The 19,006-nt window shown below is 45.3% G+C and overlaps 2 protein-coding genes across 6 annotated transcripts in view; both read left to right on the top strand.

Annotated features, from left to right (window-relative positions):
- The first annotated feature begins 4,786 nt into the window (after positions 1–4,786).
- On the top strand, positions 4,787–15,044 carry NSMCE4A (NSE4 homolog A, SMC5-SMC6 complex component). The gene is made up of 11 exons (XM_036385972.2): positions 4,787–5,018; positions 6,156–6,236; positions 6,775–6,905; positions 7,896–8,044; positions 8,357–8,456; positions 9,730–9,820; positions 10,296–10,390; positions 11,166–11,214; positions 11,877–11,968; positions 14,358–14,449; positions 14,950–15,044. The coding sequence occupies exons 1-10, from the start codon at positions 4,814–4,816 to the stop codon at positions 14,439–14,441; spliced, it is 1,077 nt and encodes a 358-aa protein (XP_036241865.1). The 5' UTR covers positions 4,787–4,813; the 3' UTR covers positions 14,442–14,449; positions 14,950–15,044.
- A 905-nt stretch (positions 15,045–15,949) lies between these two features.
- Positions 15,950–19,006, top strand: part of ATE1 (arginyltransferase 1) — a 68,927-nt gene continuing 65,870 nt past the window's right edge. For 3 of the 5 annotated variants that reach the window (XM_054515616.1, XM_036385710.1, XM_036385708.1), the window contains exons 1-4: positions 16,225–16,341; positions 17,210–17,273; positions 17,628–17,690; positions 18,168–18,271. In XM_054515616.1, the coding sequence (XP_054371591.1) occupies positions 16,239–16,341; positions 17,210–17,273; positions 17,628–17,690; positions 18,168–18,271 (334 nt within the window). In that variant the 5' untranslated portion in view covers positions 16,225–16,238. Of the gene's footprint in view, positions 16,048–16,224; positions 16,342–17,209; positions 17,274–17,627; positions 17,691–18,167; positions 18,272–19,006 lie in introns of those variants that run through there. The other 2 variants (XM_036385712.1, XM_036385711.1) reach the window with 1 other exon arrangement.

Genomic DNA, 19,006 nt, shown 5'->3' with positions numbered 1-19,006 from the left:
TGTCCCTGATTTTTATAACCTTCTGCACTCCTTCCCTCCTGGCTGGTGTGTGGATCCCCTTTCTCCCTGGATCACATGAAAGTGTTCTATTAATGTGAATTGGCTGATGTTTGAGAACACTATGCTGGAGAGCTATGAGTGTAAGGAATCTGACCCAGGGAGCTGTGGGGCTATGACACATCACTTCTGCACAGGAATTCTCAGTTGCTGGATGGGAATGACAAGGGACAGGTCCTGTTCACTGGGTGCAGCACGTTGGCACCGTGTTGTTGTTGTTGTTGTTGTTGGGATATGGATTTTTTTTAATGCAGGGAGACAAGTTCCATGTTAAACCAATGTAACTGGGATTCTACCAGTTCTATCTGGCTTTTTACTCCAGCACTGTAACTTCCAAGTATCAGGCTGTCCCTTTCACCCGACCTCACAAGCAAAGGTTGGGAAAAGTGATCAATTTAGCACGTGATAAATGTAAATAACAACAGCACTGCTGAAAGTGACAGCTGCCCGAAGGAAACCACTGCAAGGCAGCACTGCTCTGCATATTTCTAAGGAATGCCTTGCTGGAGCTCAGGATAAACACTGAAAGCCTAGGAATGCTAGCAGATTACCTGGCAGGATGGAGAGAAGGAAAAAGAAATCTTCTGCCCCCGTTGCATTCTTCATCCCTGTGCCTGAGTTCAGTTTTCCCTTGCCCACATGGGCAGGAGAGAGGGAATGCAGCTTTGTCTGTTCCCTTGTGGGATAAGATGGAGCTTTCAGCACTGCTTTGCACGGGGTGGTTGGAGTTGGAGTGTGAGATGTGTGAGCTTTCCAGGGAACCAGCCCCTGCCACCTCAGCACAGAGCTGCCTCAAGCATAAACCCCCAAAGCACATGGCACTGCAATGGGAAACCCACACCAATCACAGAAATGTCCTTTAAGTAGAGCATGTTTTCACTTACATGGTACTTTTATAAATCCTCCCTTGGAATACACTGCTCCAAAAAGGAAAAAAAAACGTTTTTTCTAATAGGCTGGGAGTTACAGGCTTTTAAACTCATAAATATAAACATATCCACATCAGCACAAGATATGATATGCTGGGATAGGATTAAACCTATCCCAGAAGTTCTTAGGCTTAAGTCAGTTGTTTGCATGGTATTGGCAAGGTCTAAGAGGTGATAATTTCTACAGATTGCTATAAGAAATAGTGAATTTATGAATTTTCTGTGAATACAGAAATGATTAGCACATTAAAATTTTTATGTCCAAAAAATTGCTGTGCAGTTATGCAAAATATGTGCACAAATCTTTATAACACTTATTGGCTTTCTGCTTTTGCAAAAATCTGACATTGTTCCACATTTGCTTTTAATTTGTTTATTCCTCCATTCAAGATGTTCTGAATGGACCACCAAGGCTGCAGCAGTCTGGCTGTTCTCCACTCTGAGGTACCACTGATATATGTATATATTTCCTACTCCTTCTTGCAAAGATTACTTTTATTTTATTGTACTTTATTTTATTTTATTTTATTTTATTTTATTTTATTTTATTTTATTTTATTTTATTTTATTTTATTTTATTTTATTTTTCTACACTGCTGTTTGATTGTAGGGAAAAAGTGGAAGGTTTTCAGCATTTTGGCCTCCAGCAGCATGACTTCCACATGTTGTTATAGTAGCAACCTGGTGTCAGTTTTTCACTTAATGAAACCTTCCAAGTCCATAAAAAGAAAGGGTTCCTGGTGCCAATGAGGGATTGATCCTAACAGGATTTTTTCCTTGACATCTCAGCAAACTGGGACCTTTTTTTTTTCACAGTTCTATTAATAATTGTTCTTTTGTATGTCTCTGAAAATACCTCTTTAGACTGGCACAATGTCTATGGTGATGTGATGGGCTGTAACCTAATCCACACTGCTGAGGGAATATCTGGTGCCAGATTTTCACCTCCCACAGGATTATCTGTAAATACAGCAATAAAAGCTGCTGCAAGAATCAAGTATACTAATTCACACTTCTGCATTACTAAAACAATTTTTTTTCATTAGCTACACTCATTAAAAGAGTTTTCCCTCATCTGTGTTTGCTTGCAGAGCTGGCAGCTGAATGCCAAATATTTCAGATGTTTTATTTCTGATGTTTTCAATCCTGTGCTGCCATGTTTTTAGACAACTAATTTCTTGCTTTATCTCTTCATCCTGAACAGGAGCACTTATTTTGGTGTATTCAAGGGAAACGAAAAAAGGTTTATGCTTTAAAATCATAAGCAACACTCCTGGGCAGTGACTAAAAGGTCTCATTTAAAGACAAATCTTTTTCCATTAATGGCTGGGAACATCTGCTAGCAAATCAGTGATGCTCACATCAGGAGGCCAATTTCCAGAACTGGACAAGTGAATACATTTGACAGTGAAGTGAAATAGTGCTAGATCCACATTTTAGGGGCTCTAGATAAGGGCACCATTGTGCTGGGCAGTTCCCAAGCTGAAGTGCACTGGGAATCCCTCTTGTAATTCACTGCTCAGCCCCATAAAAAAACACTTTATTGCTCTATATGTGGTGACAATGGAAACTGACCTTTCCTTGCTGAAATACGGTATCTGTATGATACTGAAAATTGTACAATTTTACATAGAATTCCGTTGGAGATCTGCTGCTAAATGCCAGAAACTCTACATTCATTTCTGCTCCCTGAGAGGAGCAAAAGAGGGAATGATGAAAACTGCACACAATGAAACTCTCCTGCTAGATCTGAAATGTTTATTTTAGGATTCCTCTATGTGTCTCTTCTCACTTCAATGAGAACAGGGTTTTATGTATATGCATGAATGAGAACTGAATGAACATCAGACAAAAAATAGTCTGGGTGTGTGAAGACAACTGGAAAATCTTGCAGTTAGCTGCATGTAGGACACTTTTTTCACTTACTATTTTCACTGTTGACAGTAACAATTGACATATATACACACTAATAGCTAGGAAAGCACAGATCTGATCATCCGGACAAGCAAAACAAAAACTCAGGGCAATATATTGCAGTGTTTTGGAATGTTGAGTTTTTATTAAGCATAGTGAGATGACAGTAAGAAAGCGTAATTCACATTTGCTAAGCATGTATTTGCATCCTGAGTATTTTTTACCATGTGTTTATGTACTGCAGTGTACAATGGGCCCTGGTCTTGTTTGGATCCTCTCTTTAGCCTTTCTGTGTCAGCATCTGAAAGCAAATTACTCATATTGAATTTGCAATGCAAATTTGACAGCACTCTACAAGTCACACAAAGAATAGAAAATAGTTCAAGAGCTCAAATATGATTTATTAATATTAAACTGAAGTATTACATATTTTAAACATATATTTTGAAAAGTAGCTTGTGCATACTTGCAGTCTGTAGTCCAGCTGAAGTACTGGTTTGGGCAAACTGAAATAGATCCATGTCTATATACTGAGTCAAGCTGATCTATGAAGATATTAAAGAAAATACTTCCAAAATACTTTCAAACCTCTACCACAACAATTAGAACAACATAATAGTATTAATCAACAATGAAGGGCTAAGTGTTATGATTTCCATTCTGCAGGGACCAGCAGGACCAGGAAATTGATGATCCCTCTGTTCTCAGCATTGTACCTCAAGTGGTACATTCAGAGTTGGGCCCTTCACTATAGGAAGGACATGGAGGTGCTGGAGAGTTTCCAGAGAGCTCTTCTGAGGAATGAATGGCTGAGGGAGCTGGGAGTTTTTAAGCTCAAGAAAAGGATGCTCAGGGGGCCTTCATCGCTGTCCTCATTGGTGATCTGGAGGACGGTGCGGCGAGGTGGGACCGGTCTCTGCTGGGCCTGCAGTGAGACAACCAGAGGAAATGGCTTTAAACTGAGACAGGGGACATTCAGATTAGATATCAGAAAATTTGTTTTCACGGTTTAGGTACTTAGGCATTAGGAATAGGCTCCCAGGGAGGTGGTGGAGTCACCATCCCTGCGGGTGTTCAGGAGGAGCTGGGTGACGTGCTTTAGGGGTTATAGTGCAGTGCTGGGTGGGCAGCTGGACTGGATGATCTCGAAGGTCACTTCCAACCCTGATAATTCCACGATTCTAACTAGCTGGTCCTTAAAGTCCCTTCCGACCCAAACCATTCTACGGCCCAGTCATTTATTTCATCTGCCAGAGCACAGATCCCTGCTCAGGGACGAGCGCAGGCGTTTCCACGGATTCATCCCTGTATGAGAGGCGCTGGAACAAGCGCAGCGCTCCTTTCCCTGTCGCTTCCCCTCGCTCCCCTCAGAAGTTGCTTCCTTTCCCTCTCGCTTCCCCTCGCTCCCCTCAGAGCTGGCTGTCCCCGCCTCCTTCCTCACGGCCCGCGGCTCTCCGCGCCCGTAGCGCCCTCCCGAGGCGGCGGCGGAGCCGCGCCCGCAGCGGAGCGGCCTCTGCGGCCCCGCCCGCGCCCGGCTTCATGCACCGCCAGCCGCCACTCACAGCGCCCGGCCCCGGGCAGCGCCCGGAACTCCGGGGAAGGAAGTAGATTGCAAAGGAGCGCTGTGGGATCGGTAACCGCCCCTGCGGCCAGGCAGAAAGGCCGAACCCTGTTTGCTGGGGAAGAGGCCGCGCAGAACCGGGGCGGCAAACAGCGCCAAGATGGAAGATCGCGATCTGAGCGGAGCGGCTCAGCGGTCACCGGCGGCGCCCGCAGACCCTTCCACCAAGACCCTCTGAGGCGAACTGCGCAGGCTCGACTCGGTACGTGCATCCCGGGAAGCACGGCAGGCACGCGGGCCGGCGTCATCCCGGTGGCATCCCGCGGTTCCCGGTGACAGCTCCGCGGCCGCCATGTCGCACACCGGCAGCAGCGGCGACTCCTCGCCGGACTCGCGCCGCCGCCGCTCGCGCCGGCCACACGCGCAGGATGAGGACACGGCCGAGGCGGAGGCGGCGGGCGAGAGGCTCCGGCAGCTCAACATCGGCGAGGGCGACGACAGGGAGCACAACAGGATGATCCGCAGCCAGTATCGGGAGCTCATCTCCACCGTGCAGCGTAAGGAGGCGGCGGGGGCAGCGCCGGGGCGGTCCGGGCTGGCGGCCGGGGGGGCTTCCGTGGCTGGCGGCCGCTCCCGCGCGTGTGGGGAAACGCCTGGGCGAGGGAGCGTTCCTGGCAACTCCGGTCTCTCGGGCTAACGATGCTCTGGGTTTGGACTTAGATCGAAATTTGACTCCCAAGGAAGCAGGGAATCGCAAATCATGGATTGGCTGGAAAGGACCTTACGGGTATTCTCGTTCCAGCCGTAGCAACGACATCTTCCACTGCCCCAGAGGCTGCTCCAAGCCCTGTCCAACCTGGCCTTGGGCACTTCCAAGGATGCAAGGGCAGCCACAGATTCTCTGGGCACCCTGTGGAGACACTTCCTGTATCTAAAGGTTCTCCAGTGTGAGGCCATTCCCCCGGTCCTGTGCCAAGTCCCTCTCCTGCATCCCCTGGGATAGGTTACGAGGGATTCAGCTGCACTAACACACATGTGGTGCCTGCGCTGGTGCAGGAGAACTTTAGAGATGCGGTGAAATCCCTTAATTTCACTTTTGTGATGTCTGAGCTTTAGTTTGAAACTGTAGGTATCATTATGTGCCTGGACCAGAAAGTTATTCCTGGGACTCCCAAAAAATGCTATGTAGTTTTTAGCATTTCTCCAGACAGGTGTGTGAGTCCCTCTCCTATGTGCATTTGAGTGAGCTGTGCTGTTTTCCTTACAAAAATGTGGCCATGGTTGTGTCAGTAGCGCTGCCAAGTTCAGGCAACACCTGGGATTAGTTGTTTAGTAAATAGCTGATAAATTTGTTCAGTTGTTTTACAGGAGGCTACAGTGCAGTTTATGGGTGATCAGCCTGTTTATAGAAGTGACCTTTATGCATACAGTTTTAGGGACTGGTTAGCTTCTTTCTTGGAAATTCCACTAATTTCCCCAAGTCAAGCCTGTTTTGCCAGTGAGGTAACTGTTGAGTGATCTCTCCCTTATCTAGACCCATGAGCTTTTTGTTCTCTTTTCTCTCCTTGGCCCAATTAAGGAGTGAGGAAGCTTTGGTGGGCACCTGGCCTCCGGTCAGCATCAAACAAGCGCAGTGTTTCTCACTGCTTCTATGTTTAAGTAATTCAGGGTTTCCTTTGTGTCTTTTCCCACAGAAAATCGAGAATCCATGCTAAATTCAAAAAGCAACAGGCTGACAGAAGCTTTGGAAGAAGCCAATAGACTTTTTGATGGAGGTAAAACAAATTCTGTGGTCTTTCATTGATGTGTTTGGCCAAGTGTGAGGCAATGATGCCTTACAAACAAAAGAGGGCAAGAGTGAGGTCCAAGTACTCAATCAGAATTTTTATATAAGTTAAAATAGATATGTTAAGTTGAAGATTGGTTGAGTAAGTTGATGTGAGAAAATAAATGTCATTACAGTTTATTTGCTCTTAGAAATAACTCCTTGCTTTATTTTGATTCACTGGAACAGTGTATATGAGTAATGCACATAAAAGATAGCAGTGTAGAGGGGTTCATTTCACTTGGAATGGTGGAAAACATGTCAGTGAAAAATGGATTTGTTGTTCAAGATCATCTGTTACTTTTCCATGGTTTGTCATTCTTTCCCTTTTTTAAATATAAATATTGTTATGAGGATTATGTGTATTAGAGGTCATTGCAATAAAAGGATTTCCAAAGCACTAAAGCCTGGATAGTCCCTGTGCTGAATCTGATAATTCTATTTGTGACAATTTCATATTAATCACCATAAAATCCTTTCTGTAACAGTTTGCCGGGCACGAGAAGCTGCACTGGATGCCCAGTTCCTTGTCATAGCATCCAATATAGGAAAGGAGAAGGCCAATGAGTTACACTCAGAGATGTCAGCATTTGATTCAACAGCATTTGCAGAAGACTTGGTAAGTTCCAGGCTCTGAATTGGCCAACATTTCTGCTGGAGGTTTGTCCTGTACCATAAAGCCTCAGATTGTCGGGCAGTACTTGGCAGTTCTGGTGGAATTTAATGCTCTTCCTATCAATTTTTTTGATAAACTCTCTGGTGACTGTTGTTGTCTTAAACTATCTATTAAGCACTTGCAATAGGGGAAAATCTGACTTTAAATGCAAACACCACCCCCATTATTGCACTGCTGCTGCTTTATCGTGGTTCTGTCAGTTTGTGTTCTTAAAGTCTTCTGCTGTTTTTTCAGTCATTCTTCTGTAGTTTCTCAGTAACTAAGTAGTTTCTTTATCATGTCCACTGGTTTCTATGTTTTTGGATAGAGTTCTTGAGGCCCTGTGTCACTGACATGAAATGGGACTTTGGGAGACTTGAATGCTTTCAGACTGTTTGTCTCTTTGTACTGAGGGGAAGAGTTGGATTAGAACAGCTTTTAACCAGGCTGTTGGCTTCTTTGCTCATTGAAAATGCTTCCTTATGTTACAGCAGATCAACAAGGAATCATGAGTGCTTGCTTAAGTCTATAAAAAACATAAAGTTCAATTAAAAATTTTTCCTGGGTTAGTGTGCAGTGGTGGATGCAGGGATAGGCCAGATAAGGTCTGTGATATTTGAGGGGCTGGGCTTCCTGCAAGTGTGTGGTGTTCAAAAACTGTGAGACATCTGAGCTCTGAAATGCAATATGAGTAATGTTCTGCTACTTCACACATCACTGAAAATGTGTTGGAATCTAAGCAGTTTTGTTTACCTATGGCTTTCATTGGTTGCTGAGCACAAGGGTGAATTTGAGTGTTTATCTGTTTTCATGGTATCCTCAGGAAAGTCACAGTTCCTAGGCAGTGGTATTAAATGCTAATTTATCAGGCAAACACCACCATTGTATCACCATGAATGTACCTACTGCTGTACCTCTAAGTAATTTCTTATTGCAGCATTTTTTCTCTTGCAGCTGACCTTCATGGGTATAAATCGCACAGAAGTGGAAGAAACTGATGACTCTGAGGATGTTCCAGATGATTTTTTACCCAGTCATGCCTGGCAGAAAATGGGGGAAGAAGCACCCAAGTACTTCAGGAGAGCACCTACTTTTCACTACATGTAAGTTTCTTCAAGGAAATAGTGTGTACTGCAGCTCAAGGTAATGGCCTTGGCTGATTCTTGTCTTTGGTGCCCTGGCTTGAATTGAGTTAAACTGAAGTCACAGCAGAGTGTTGACAAGGCATGAGGCTGTCAACATACTGGAACAACTTTTGGGGCTGGTTCTTTGCAGAAATCTCTAAATGTGATGAAGCTTTAGGTATCAGTCATCACTTTGCCCTTTCTTGAGGAGATCCACTGCTTGGTATAAAGATTCCCAAGCATACAGTGTAAACCAGACTTGCATGTGTGTGTTCTTTGTGTTTTGGTTAGGATGGGATCTTTCAAGTCTGAGCCTCCTGTACAAAAGCAGCGGATTGAGAGGCAGAAGAAAGCTACCAGAGGGAAAGCAGAACGGGCAATGCCTGCTCAGGTTTGTTAAGTGTTATCTTTATTAACCATTTGTTTGGCATAGTTATTAAAAATTACTTTTAAATCTTTGTTTGTTTGTTTTGGGTTTTGCAATTATAAACTGCGTAGTATTTGTGACATCCCACCCTTAAGGGGAGGGGAGCATCCAAGTTCCTCAGTGCTGTGCTGTGCTCTGCTTATCTCCAGGAGCCAGAACAAGGACGTTTGTCCCAGAAAAGTGCTGCCTTACCTTCCTATGGCTCCTTCTCCAGCTATACCCTGTTGTTTCTCACAGTGTGTGATTACCAGCACTCCTTGGTGGTTATTGCTAACAATCCTTCGTTGGCTCCACAGCCATCCAGCTGGAGTTGGAGACACACACACCAGCCCCTTTCCTTCTGAGCTTCTACTAAAGGATTCACACTCCATTATTAGGCTTCCTGATTTGTTTTGTGTGGACTGCAGTATTTCACTGAGTGGAAGGAAGTAAGATTTACAGACCAATTTCATGTTCAGAAGTAGGGTTTACAAACTGATTTTCAAGTTATGAGCTTACTTGTTCTGTTGCCTGTTGCTTTGAAGGAAAGAAAAAAGAAACTTCTTTACATTAGTGTGGTGCCCATTTTTCTTTAAAAAGTGTCTAACAGGATGTGGCATTTGCACTAAAATGTGGTTAATAGCAGCAAGCTAATTAGCTCACATAACCACTTCTTTGTGTTTTCTGTTTTCTTATTCTTTGTGTCATTCACTAGCAGAAAAGCAAAAGTCTGGGAATACTGAAAGAGGCTTACATCTGAAACTGCAAATATAATCCATGTTGTTACAGGGAAGCCTCAGCTGTGATAATGTGATAAAGATATAGAGGCAAATGGCTGATTGCTGCCTTTTAAAAGGCAGCCTGCTCAATCCAAATAGTGATAGAAAGGATTTGTTCCAGTTTGTACTGGGAAGAAGAGGAGCTGGAGGGTTTGTGGGTTGCTCTAAATGCTCATCTTCATTAAACTCACAGACTGTAGCACTGTGTAACCCAGCTCCTCAGAGCTATTGAAAAGTAAGTGTACACCTGTACACAGGCTCAAACCATGCAAGCCATGGCCTTTCAGATTGACATTGTAAGATGGGAATTAAACCTAAAGCTCTTCAAAGTTATCTCATGTTTGCATAAGTGTGTTTGTTATGTTTGCATGTAGGGAGAAAAATTCAGCTTTTATGTTACACATTCAAAAGAAGCCCTTTGCATATTCTGGTAATTGAACAACAGTTATTTGAGGTGAATCTCTGTTTCTTTTTCCCAGTTAAAAGAAATGGAGCAGTCTCATCAAGAAGCTACAGAAAAAGAAGTAGAGAGGATCTTGAGAATATTGCAAACTCATTTTGAAAATGATCGTAAGTATGATTAAATTAAGCATTCACTAGGGAAAATGAATATTCTCTGTCTCCTACAATGTGGAGTGGTAAAACTACAGAGACAAAAGGAGATGAAGTCTGCAAGTAGATATCTTTGGTGAAGCACATACACCAACTATGTATTTTTTTATGAACACTAATCAGCTCTTGTTTGACTGCAAAGTAAATGTAAATCCTCTCCCCTGATTAAATTCTGCCACTTTTAGATGGCAGTTAAATAGTCAAATGTATGGGTTTGTGTGGGGGAAATGATGGAAGAAGATAATCTACTATACAATATACTCTGTAGAACATCTGTTACTGCAGGCAGCTGGGAATTCTGGATTATAACTAAATTGCAAAACATCCCTTTAGCTTTTGAAAGGTGCACTGGCTCTCTTAAGTTTGTATTTACATCTGTCAGCTCTGTGTATACCACCTGTTTGTTTGAACAAAGGTATTTTTGCATCCCCAGCTAATACACCCATCTCCTTCTTTGATTTTGTGATTGATCCGAACTCGTTTGCACGCACGGTGGAAAATGTGTTTCATGTGTCCTTCCTTAGCAGGGTAAGGCATGACATCTTTTTAAAACATCCCTTTAGATACTAGAATTTCCTAGAAGTACTGACCTGTGTTTTTTCCTGGCTTTGATATTGAAGAATTAGGATTTAAATAGGAGGAATACGAATTTATTTTCTGCAAGCAGTCTGTGATATTTTGGTAATAGAATTAAAAAGGAAACAGAGTTGACTGACTTTATTTTTTTGCACTGCAGTCAATTTACCAACAAAACAGCAGTGATATTTTTGCAGTCAATATGTTTATCAAAAAAGATTCTGGCTCACATTTTCTGCACATGTAGAAAAATTCTCACAGAGTATGGAAGAGTGACTGAGGCTGTAGAAAACTATATTAGTGCAAGGTTTTATATTCTTTTTGAATCCATGGATTTACACTTCAAAACTGTGCTTACTTTGTCTAATAAATTAATTATAGAAAAGACAGAAACTGCCAAGGATATTTTGACTAATTCAGGTTTTGTGTTGAATAGAAATGTTATTATAAAGGGTTAGCTCAAGTATATTTAGAGAATAACAACAATTTTAATAAAGCATAACTTTTATAATCCAGCAGTTACACACTGTTGCTATATGGGCTGCCTTCTTTATGCATAAGTGCTGTGTTAAACTAGTTTTTTCTTATGTGGTATGCCAGTGAAGATTCTTTATCAGTATATGTACCTGTTCATGATTATGTAATAAGTAAAAATATGAAATTTCTGTGCATTATCCTAACTGGAAAACTCTTAAGTTATGAAACTTTAAATCCCACTGTTGTTTAGGATGGTCTTGCAAAAATAAAGCTGGATGAAGATGAATTGCCAATAATAGGTAAAATACAGCTTTAAAATACTCTAATTGTAACAACATTACATGTTACATGTTCACAAAGTTTTAGGTATATTTTTAACTGGGGATATGCAGTGAATGTAATTGAAGGCATGAAGAGATTTATGAGCAGCTGAAAGGATTGAATCTTTTCAAATATTAATATATGAAAAAGACCATACAAATGAATTCTATTAATAGAAATCAAAGGTTATTACCTTTCAAGATATATTTTTGCTAATAAGTAAATGAACATTATTGCACTTGGCCAAATAAAGATATCTTTGGGTGTAAGAACTCTCTTGTCTCAGAGTTGCTGCAGCTTCAGAACAGTTGGAAGGGAAATTCTTCATTCAAGGTTGAATGAAGAATTCATTCTCCATTCTTCATACAAGATTGGCTTTCATTCCCACAGGATATCAGTGGGGTTAAGGCTTTGGTGGGATATTGTAAGGAATGAAATATTTAGGTCCTTCTGAAAAAAGTTAGTTCCTAAGTTTTTAAGACTGAGACTAAGGAAGTATCTCAAGCAGTACATGGTACAGGCTCCTGATAGAGACTAACTGGGTGGAATGTGTAGGATTGATCTGATTTTTGTGAAGCTTTTGTGGGGAAACTGTTATACTTTACAAGTATAAATCCTGAAAGTGCTGTGTTTTGATCAGAGCCTATAAAACCCAGCGAGGGAGGGGAGGAGGACAGCAGAGCTGCAGCACGCAACCAGGTGGTCATAAGTCTGGACCAGAAAGAATGGAAGGTACCATGGAGAGCACTTCATACTTTGCATCTGTTCTTTTTTATTTAAGCCTCTGAGAGCTGTGCTGGGGAGGGCAGGTGTTCTGTGTACAGAAACACTGTACACAGTGTTGACCTTATGGATGCCAGAACAGTCACAGATCTAAGGGATATTTGTAGCTGCAAGAAAACGGAGAATTTGGGCTGTCATTCCATCTTTGATTCCTGAAGCCTGGTCAGTTTAAGTGCTTTGAAGCTGTGCACTGGCTTCACTGTTTTATACAAGGCCTGGGTAAATATGGAATCTGTTTATTCCCTGATGTACAATACTTGTCTCTGGAGGCAGAGTTATCCATGCAATTTCCTCACTGTTTGTAATAAATCTTAGACAAAAAGTAGTTTTGAGCACACATACTCCTCCTTTGTCCTCACTCAGAACGTGAAGGAGAAATGTAGTAATTTGAAATAGTGCTTTAGCATCTGTTGTAGTGTGTTTTTATATTTTGTAATACTTTGAAGTAGTTTTGTTTTGTATTCCCATATTTTTCCCAAATGGTTTATCCCAAACTGTGCCCCCCTCCCTTTACCTGTGTTATCCCTCTCTGGGATGAGATCATCCCCTAACCCCCACCCTGGCTCTCTGTCAATCACTCAGCATCCCATCCCCTCCATCCAGAAGTTTCTGTCCAGGTCATTGAGTGATTAGCCAGAGGCCAGGGGTCAGCCCCCCAAGCCTTGCCCCACACGCTGTCCTAAATGTCCATCCCCCAGTACCCATCCCTTAGGGTCACTTATTGGTTGCTAAAATGTTACCTGCTTTGGGTTTCCACCTCCCTTTAAATGTAACCTTGGCACATCTCCCTGGGGCTCTGGGCAGGAGGCCCCCTGAGGTGCAGGAGCTCCTTGGGGACTCCTAATAAAACCTTGGATTAACCCCTGCTAAGAGTCGGCCCTTTATCATCTACCGCTGTCTCTGGTGTCTCTTGTGCTGCAAAGGCGCCCAGCCCAGGTGCCCTCAGCACCCTTGGGGCATAGGGAGTGTCTCCCCCCAGCCCAGGTGCCCTCAGCACCCTCAGGGCACAGTGAGTGTCTCCCCTCTGTCAGCCCAGGTGCCCTCAGCACCCTCGGGGCACACACAGAGAGTGTCTCCCCCCAGCCCAGGTGCTCTCAGTACCCTCGGGGCACACACAGAGAGTGTCTCCCCTCCAGCCCAGGTGCCCTCAGTACCCTCAGGGCACACACAGAGAGTGTCTCCCTGCCAGCCCAGGTGCCCTCAGTACCCTCGGGGCACACACAGAGAGTGTCTCCCTGCCAGCCCAGGTGCCCTCAGTACCCTCAGGGCACACACAGAGAGTGTCTCCCCCCAGCCCAGGTGCCCTCAGCACCCTCGGGGCACACAGGGAGTGTCTCCCCCCAGCCCAGGTGCCCTCAGTACCCTCAGGGCACACACAGAGAGTGTCTGCCCCCAGCCCAGGTGCCCTCAGTACCCTCAGGGCACACACAGAGAGTGTCTCCCTGCCAGCCCAGGTGCCCTCAGCACCCTCGGGGCACAGAGAGTGTCTCCCTGCCAGCCCAGGTGCCCTCAGTACCCTCGGGGCACACACACAGAGTGTCTCCCTGCCAGCCCAGGTGCCCTCAGCACCCTTGGGGCACACACAGAGAGTGTCTCCCTGCCAGCCCAGGTGCCTCAGTACCCTCGGGGCACACACAGAGAGTGTCTCCCCTCCAGCCCAGGTGCCTCAGCACCCTCGGGGCACACACACAGAGTGTCTCCCCTCCAGCCCAGGTGCCCTCAGCACCCTCGGGGCACAGAGAGTGTCTCCCCGCTGTCAGCCCAGGTGCCTCAGTACCCTCGGGGCACACACAGAGAGTGTCTCCCCCCAGCCCAGGTGCCCTCAGCACCCTCGGGCACACACACAGAGTGTCTCCCTGCCAGCCCAGGTGCCCTCAGTACCCTCGGGGCACACACAGAGAGTGTCTCCCCTCCAGCCCAGGTGCCTCAGTACCCTCGGGGCACACACAGAGAGTGTCTCCCCCCAGCCCAGGTGCCCTCAGCACCCTCGGGGCACAGAGAGTGTCTCCCTGCCAGCCCAGGTGCCCTCAGTACCCTCGGGGCACACACAGAGAGTGTCTCCCCTCCAGCCCAGGTGCCTCAGTACTCTCGGGGCACACACAGAGAGTGTCTCCCCTCCAGCCCAGGTGCCTCAGTACCCTCGGGGCACACACAGAGAGTGTCTCCCCGCTGTGTCGGGGCTGCCCCCCGGTGTCTGCCCACTCGGGACTGGCCCAGGGTTCCTGAGAGGCTCCCAAAGGGACAGAGACAAGTATCAGAAACTTTATTACTCTTGGTGGTAATTAAATTGAAATAATTCATCTTTGCTGACTGACACACTGCTGTCTTCTTTAACCAGGAGATCATAGAAACATTTCAGATAAGAGAAGCTATGATTACCCCTCTTTATCAGAGCACTGAAGAAGAAATGGAAACGGAGTAACTACTCAAGTAAGTTATTTTAGCAAAACTCAGAGAGGCCCTTATGCACGTGGGAGAACTTCAGGGAATGTGTGTGTGACTTACAAATGCAAAAGAACTGTAGGCAGGGTGACTGTAACACCTGGAATTGCTGTGTTGTTGCCCTATTCATGAAACAAAATGTAATCTAGCCTTGTATGCAATGATTAACTGGGAAAAAAACCCTTTATTTTTGAGTTTGATGGTCAGTTAAGTGATGAGTTAATTTTTGGAACTTTGTACTCAGGATGCAGTGTTGGAAAGAATCATAGCTTAGTTTTTCTGTTTGGGTTCTTAACTTCCTGACAGCTGATGTTGTTAATAAAGTAGTGTGAAGAAGGACTTAGAGGGAACCAGGCTGTCTTCCCTTCTGCTTCCATAAAATTCTTCCAGTGATTGGACTGAAGTCCTGTCACAGTTGTTTGGTCAATTCCAGATCCTAATGCATGTTGTCTTACTGCCTTCTCTTTTTTGTTTTTCTTTCCCCTTAGGTGCCTTAAAGAAAATACATCAGGACATTTGCTCAAACAATTGTTTTATATGTATATGTTGTAAAATTAAATATATTTTTTCTGGAACATCTCAATGCTTTATACAAGCTGCTTTGTTTCGAACCATGGAATGGGTTGGGTCAGAAGGGGCCTTAAATCCCATTTAGTGTCACCCCTGCCATGGCAGGGACACCTTCCACTATCCCAGGTTGCTCCAAGCCCTGTCCAACCTGGCCATAGAGACACTTTGAGGGACCCAGGGGCAGTCACAGCTGCTCTGGGCAACCTGAGAAAGTTTAGACTTGTCACAGAGTTCTTTATGTATTCTGGCTCAGTTTGCTACTTCATATGAAGTTTACTGTCACTCATGAAAAAGGTAAAAAGGAAACACTGTCCCTTCTTTCCTCTCTTGTCCCACCCCAGCAGCAGCAAGTGCAATTCACATGGTTAAACATCCCTGCTGGGATAATCTTGCTATCCTGTATGATTTTGGGTGCTGCAGGAGAATTGATACAGCCCTGCTGTTCTTGCTACTCTGGAAATAAAGGCTTGAGTTTGGAAATTCAGTCTCAATTACAAATTCCTTTATTCCAAACTCCTGTATTTGTTTGGTACTTTGGGCATTGAGCAGGCCGGCTCTATAGAGCCAGAACATTATTTTATTAAAAGTACTTGTATGAGAGTCTTGTTCCGTTCTCAGAAAACGCTCTGTGGAAGAGCTCAGGGTCTCTCCTACCCTTTTATCCTGCTGTAGCAGCTGAGGGGGGTACACAGGGATCCATCCCCACGGAAGGGCTGTTGGAGCGCGTTTGTGGGGCCAGAAGCTGCTCAGGCCGTGAGGGTGAGGGGGGACACGGCCGAGGAGCGCCAGAGCCGCAGCGATCTCCGCTCTCCGATCCGGCAGCGATCTTCGCTCTGATCCGCCCGCGGAGGAGGCTGGGCCGGGCCGGGCCGGGCGCAGCGGCAGCGGCCGGGTAGGGGCGCTGCGGAGCTGCGGGGCCGCCGGCGCCATGCCCGCCGCCGTGGTGGAGTACAAGGGATGGAAGGAGGGCTACGGCTGCGGCTACTGCGGCGCGGCGCGGGGCAAGGTGTCCGCGGGTGAGCGGGGCCGGGGGTTGGTGGCGTGGCCCAGCCGGGGCTCGGGGCTCCTCCGGCCCCGCCGCGCTGCCCGCGCGAATCATGGCGGCGGCGCCGCTTCCTGTGCGCGCCGCCCGCGCGCCGCCCGCAGCAAAGATGGCGGCGGGCGCCGCTTCCGGGCGGCCCGGGGCTCTGACCTGAGGCGGGCGGGGATGGCGGCGGGCGGCGGCTCCCCGAGCATCGTCGAGTTCTTCGGCGGGGAGGATGGCTACCGCTGCGGCTACTGCAGGAGCGACACCGGCAACATCTCGCACGGTGCGGGCGGGGCGGGCTGGGAGCGGGGCCGCCCCGGGCTGGCCGAGAAGCGGCGGCTGCGGGCGCGGGGCCGGGGAGGGCGGCCGGGACAGGCAGCTGCCTCCGGCCGCCCAGCCGGAGCTCGGAACGGCTCATACGGCCCGGTGCTCCCCAATGAGTGTGACAGAACTGAGCAGCGATTCTGTGCTGTTTTCCTTGTGTATTTCTGGGGAGTGGGAGGTGCACAGGGGAACTTAGCGCTGGTGCGGTCAGAGAAATAGGGTTAATTGCATCCCGGGATTTGTGTTGGGCTTAGGGTTTTTACATTTAATGTGGTTATTGAAATCAGTAATTACCATATTTAAGAATATGTCAGATCCCTATGCATAAGTGGCCATTAGCTACTCAGATTTGCAGTAACCGCAGAATCACAGGATGGTTTGGGTTGGGAGGGACCTTAAATCCCACCCAGTGCCACCCCTGCCATGGCAGGGACACCTTCCACTGTCCCAGGCTGCTCCAAGCCCTGTCCAGCCTGGCCTTGGGCACTGCCAGGGATCCAGGGCCAGCCCCAGCTGCTCTGGGCACCTGTGCCAGGGCGTTTCCGCCCTCACAGCCAGGAATTTCTTCGTATTATCCCGTCTAACCCTGCCCTCTGGCAGTGAGAAGCCATTCCCTGTGTCCTGTCCCTCTATCCCTTGTCCCAGTCCCTCTCTGGAGCCCCTTCAGACCCTGGAAGGGCTCTGAGCTCTCCCTGGAGCCTTCTCCTCTCCAGGTGAGCTCTCCCAGCCTGTCCCAGAGCAGAGGGGCTCCAGGCAGTTCTGCAGAGTTTGTTGTATTTTACAGCCAAACCACGGTCAGTCAAGTGTGCTGCTGTTGTTTATTTCAGGTATGTGGGCACATTCGATGACAGTTCAAGATTACCAGGATCTCATAGACAGAGGATGGCGAAGGTACGTTGAAAAAGAAAACACAAAGCCATGTTGTCAGTTGATATAACAGTTAGAATCTCCATTTAAATTTAGAATCCACATTTAAATTTAGATCTATAAATACACTTATATATCCATGAGTAATTGAACTATTTGTCCAGTGCTCTGTTTTACCTATTGTAACATGACTTTCAAACAGGGAAATATTCAGTGATTTTAGAAGGATAATACAGTCAGCAAAGAACTGAAGAACTCTTTGATATTTCATCATGAAATGTTTTGGTGTGATTTTTATTAAAAAACATCTTCATTTATTTTGTAGTATAAACAACAACAACAACAAAAAAATCAATGCATATTTATTACTCTTTTCAGAAGTGGAAAATATGTCTACAAACCTATCATGAATCAAACATGTTGTCCTCAATACACAATAAGGTAAGAAACTCAAAGTACACTTTTGTAAGGGATTTGACCACTTCAAATATGTTCCACCATTTGTGTTTGCTTCTTGAAATACATCATACTTTAGAAGTTGACCTACTATTAACGATACTTTGAACAGTAAATATCAGCTCTTGGGTTTGTGCATAGGGACATCAGCAGCTCTGGGATATTTTCCTGTAGGGAAATAACCTTGTCTGTAACCCACAAACACTGCTTTAGCAGCCCACTTGTATTTTAGTAATTCTAGAGATGAGCATAAAAACATGCCAGTAAGGACTGATAGTATTCAATAGAAGACAATGTAATTTCATTATCTCAAAAGTGTTGATAAAACATTTGACCACTCAATATAGGGAAACTTAAGAAATAAATAGAGATTACAATGTAATTTTTGTAAGTGGTTCCTTAACCTTTTTTTCCCTGAAACAGTCTTTCACAAAATAAATGGGTTTTTTTTGTCTTTTTAAGGTGCCGGGCTTTGCATTTTCAGGCTTCCAAGTCCCACAAGAAGGTTCTGAAGAAAATGTTGAAATTTATTTCCAAAGGAGATGTCTCGAAAGTAGCGAGCGAAGGTAAGAAACACTGAGTGCTTGAAAACCGATACTGATGTGTGGAAGGAGGATTTAAATACCTGCTTGAGTGGTCAGATGGCAAATGGGCTCTGAATTCTGTGTGTAGACCCCTGGTTGGGCTGTGTCTTGAGCACTTCAGTAACCCAGGAGCCAAATTGTTCAGGTGGCTTGGGTTATTGAAGAAAATATTTCCTTACTTTTTCCATAGACCAGCTTATTTTTCCTGGGCATGCCCAGGAAAATAAGCTTTCTAGCTTTCTAGCTGGGTGCTGTAGAGAGTTAGATGCTGTTTTTACTTCTATCATGAAACTGATAATCTGGAGATGACTAACTAGAGCAGCTGGTGGCACAGAAAAGGAAGAGCATAGAGGGTTTTTCCAGTCACTCTCCATTTATCCAGCACCAAACTCAGCAATTCTTCATGTTGGTGAAACTTACATTGGTTCTGAATCATTATAATCTGCCTCTTTTGTATGTGTGGGATGCTAGGTTTGTTTGTTGTTATTCGTTTAAAATATTTGACTGTCCAGTTCTAATGGAGAAGATAAAACTGTTCTCATAAATGAATTGATGTTCATAGTTTGGGATCATAAAGGAAACTCTGTGTTCAGACTGTTGCAATACTGTGGGAAAACACTTGTAAAATTGGAAACTAGTTAATTTAGCATTAATTTTAGTTGTGGAAAGTGTGAACTGTGGTTGTACAGAGAGAAATTCACTCATGCAGGTTTTGAT

This window comes from Molothrus ater, chromosome 8, assembly GCF_012460135.2.
Source record: "Molothrus ater isolate BHLD 08-10-18 breed brown headed cowbird chromosome 8, BPBGC_Mater_1.1, whole genome shotgun sequence".
Taxonomy (NCBI): Eukaryota; Metazoa; Chordata; class Aves; order Passeriformes; family Icteridae; genus Molothrus; species Molothrus ater.
This window is presented reverse-complemented; position numbering and strand designations above follow the sequence as displayed.

Excerpts from the sequence above, each read along its gene's own strand:
- NSMCE4A (XM_036385972.2), top strand. The coding sequence starts at position 4,814 with ATGTCGCACACCGGCAGCAGCGGCGACTCCTCGCCGGACTCGCGCCGC. Across the intron at positions 6,237-6,774 it reads CAATAGACTTTTTGATGGAG|TTTGCCGGGCACGAGAAGCT; the intron begins GTAAAACAAATT and ends TTTCTGTAACAG. Across the intron at positions 9,821-10,295 it reads AACTCATTTTGAAAATGATC|CTAATACACCCATCTCCTTC; the intron begins GTAAGTATGATT and ends TTGCATCCCCAG.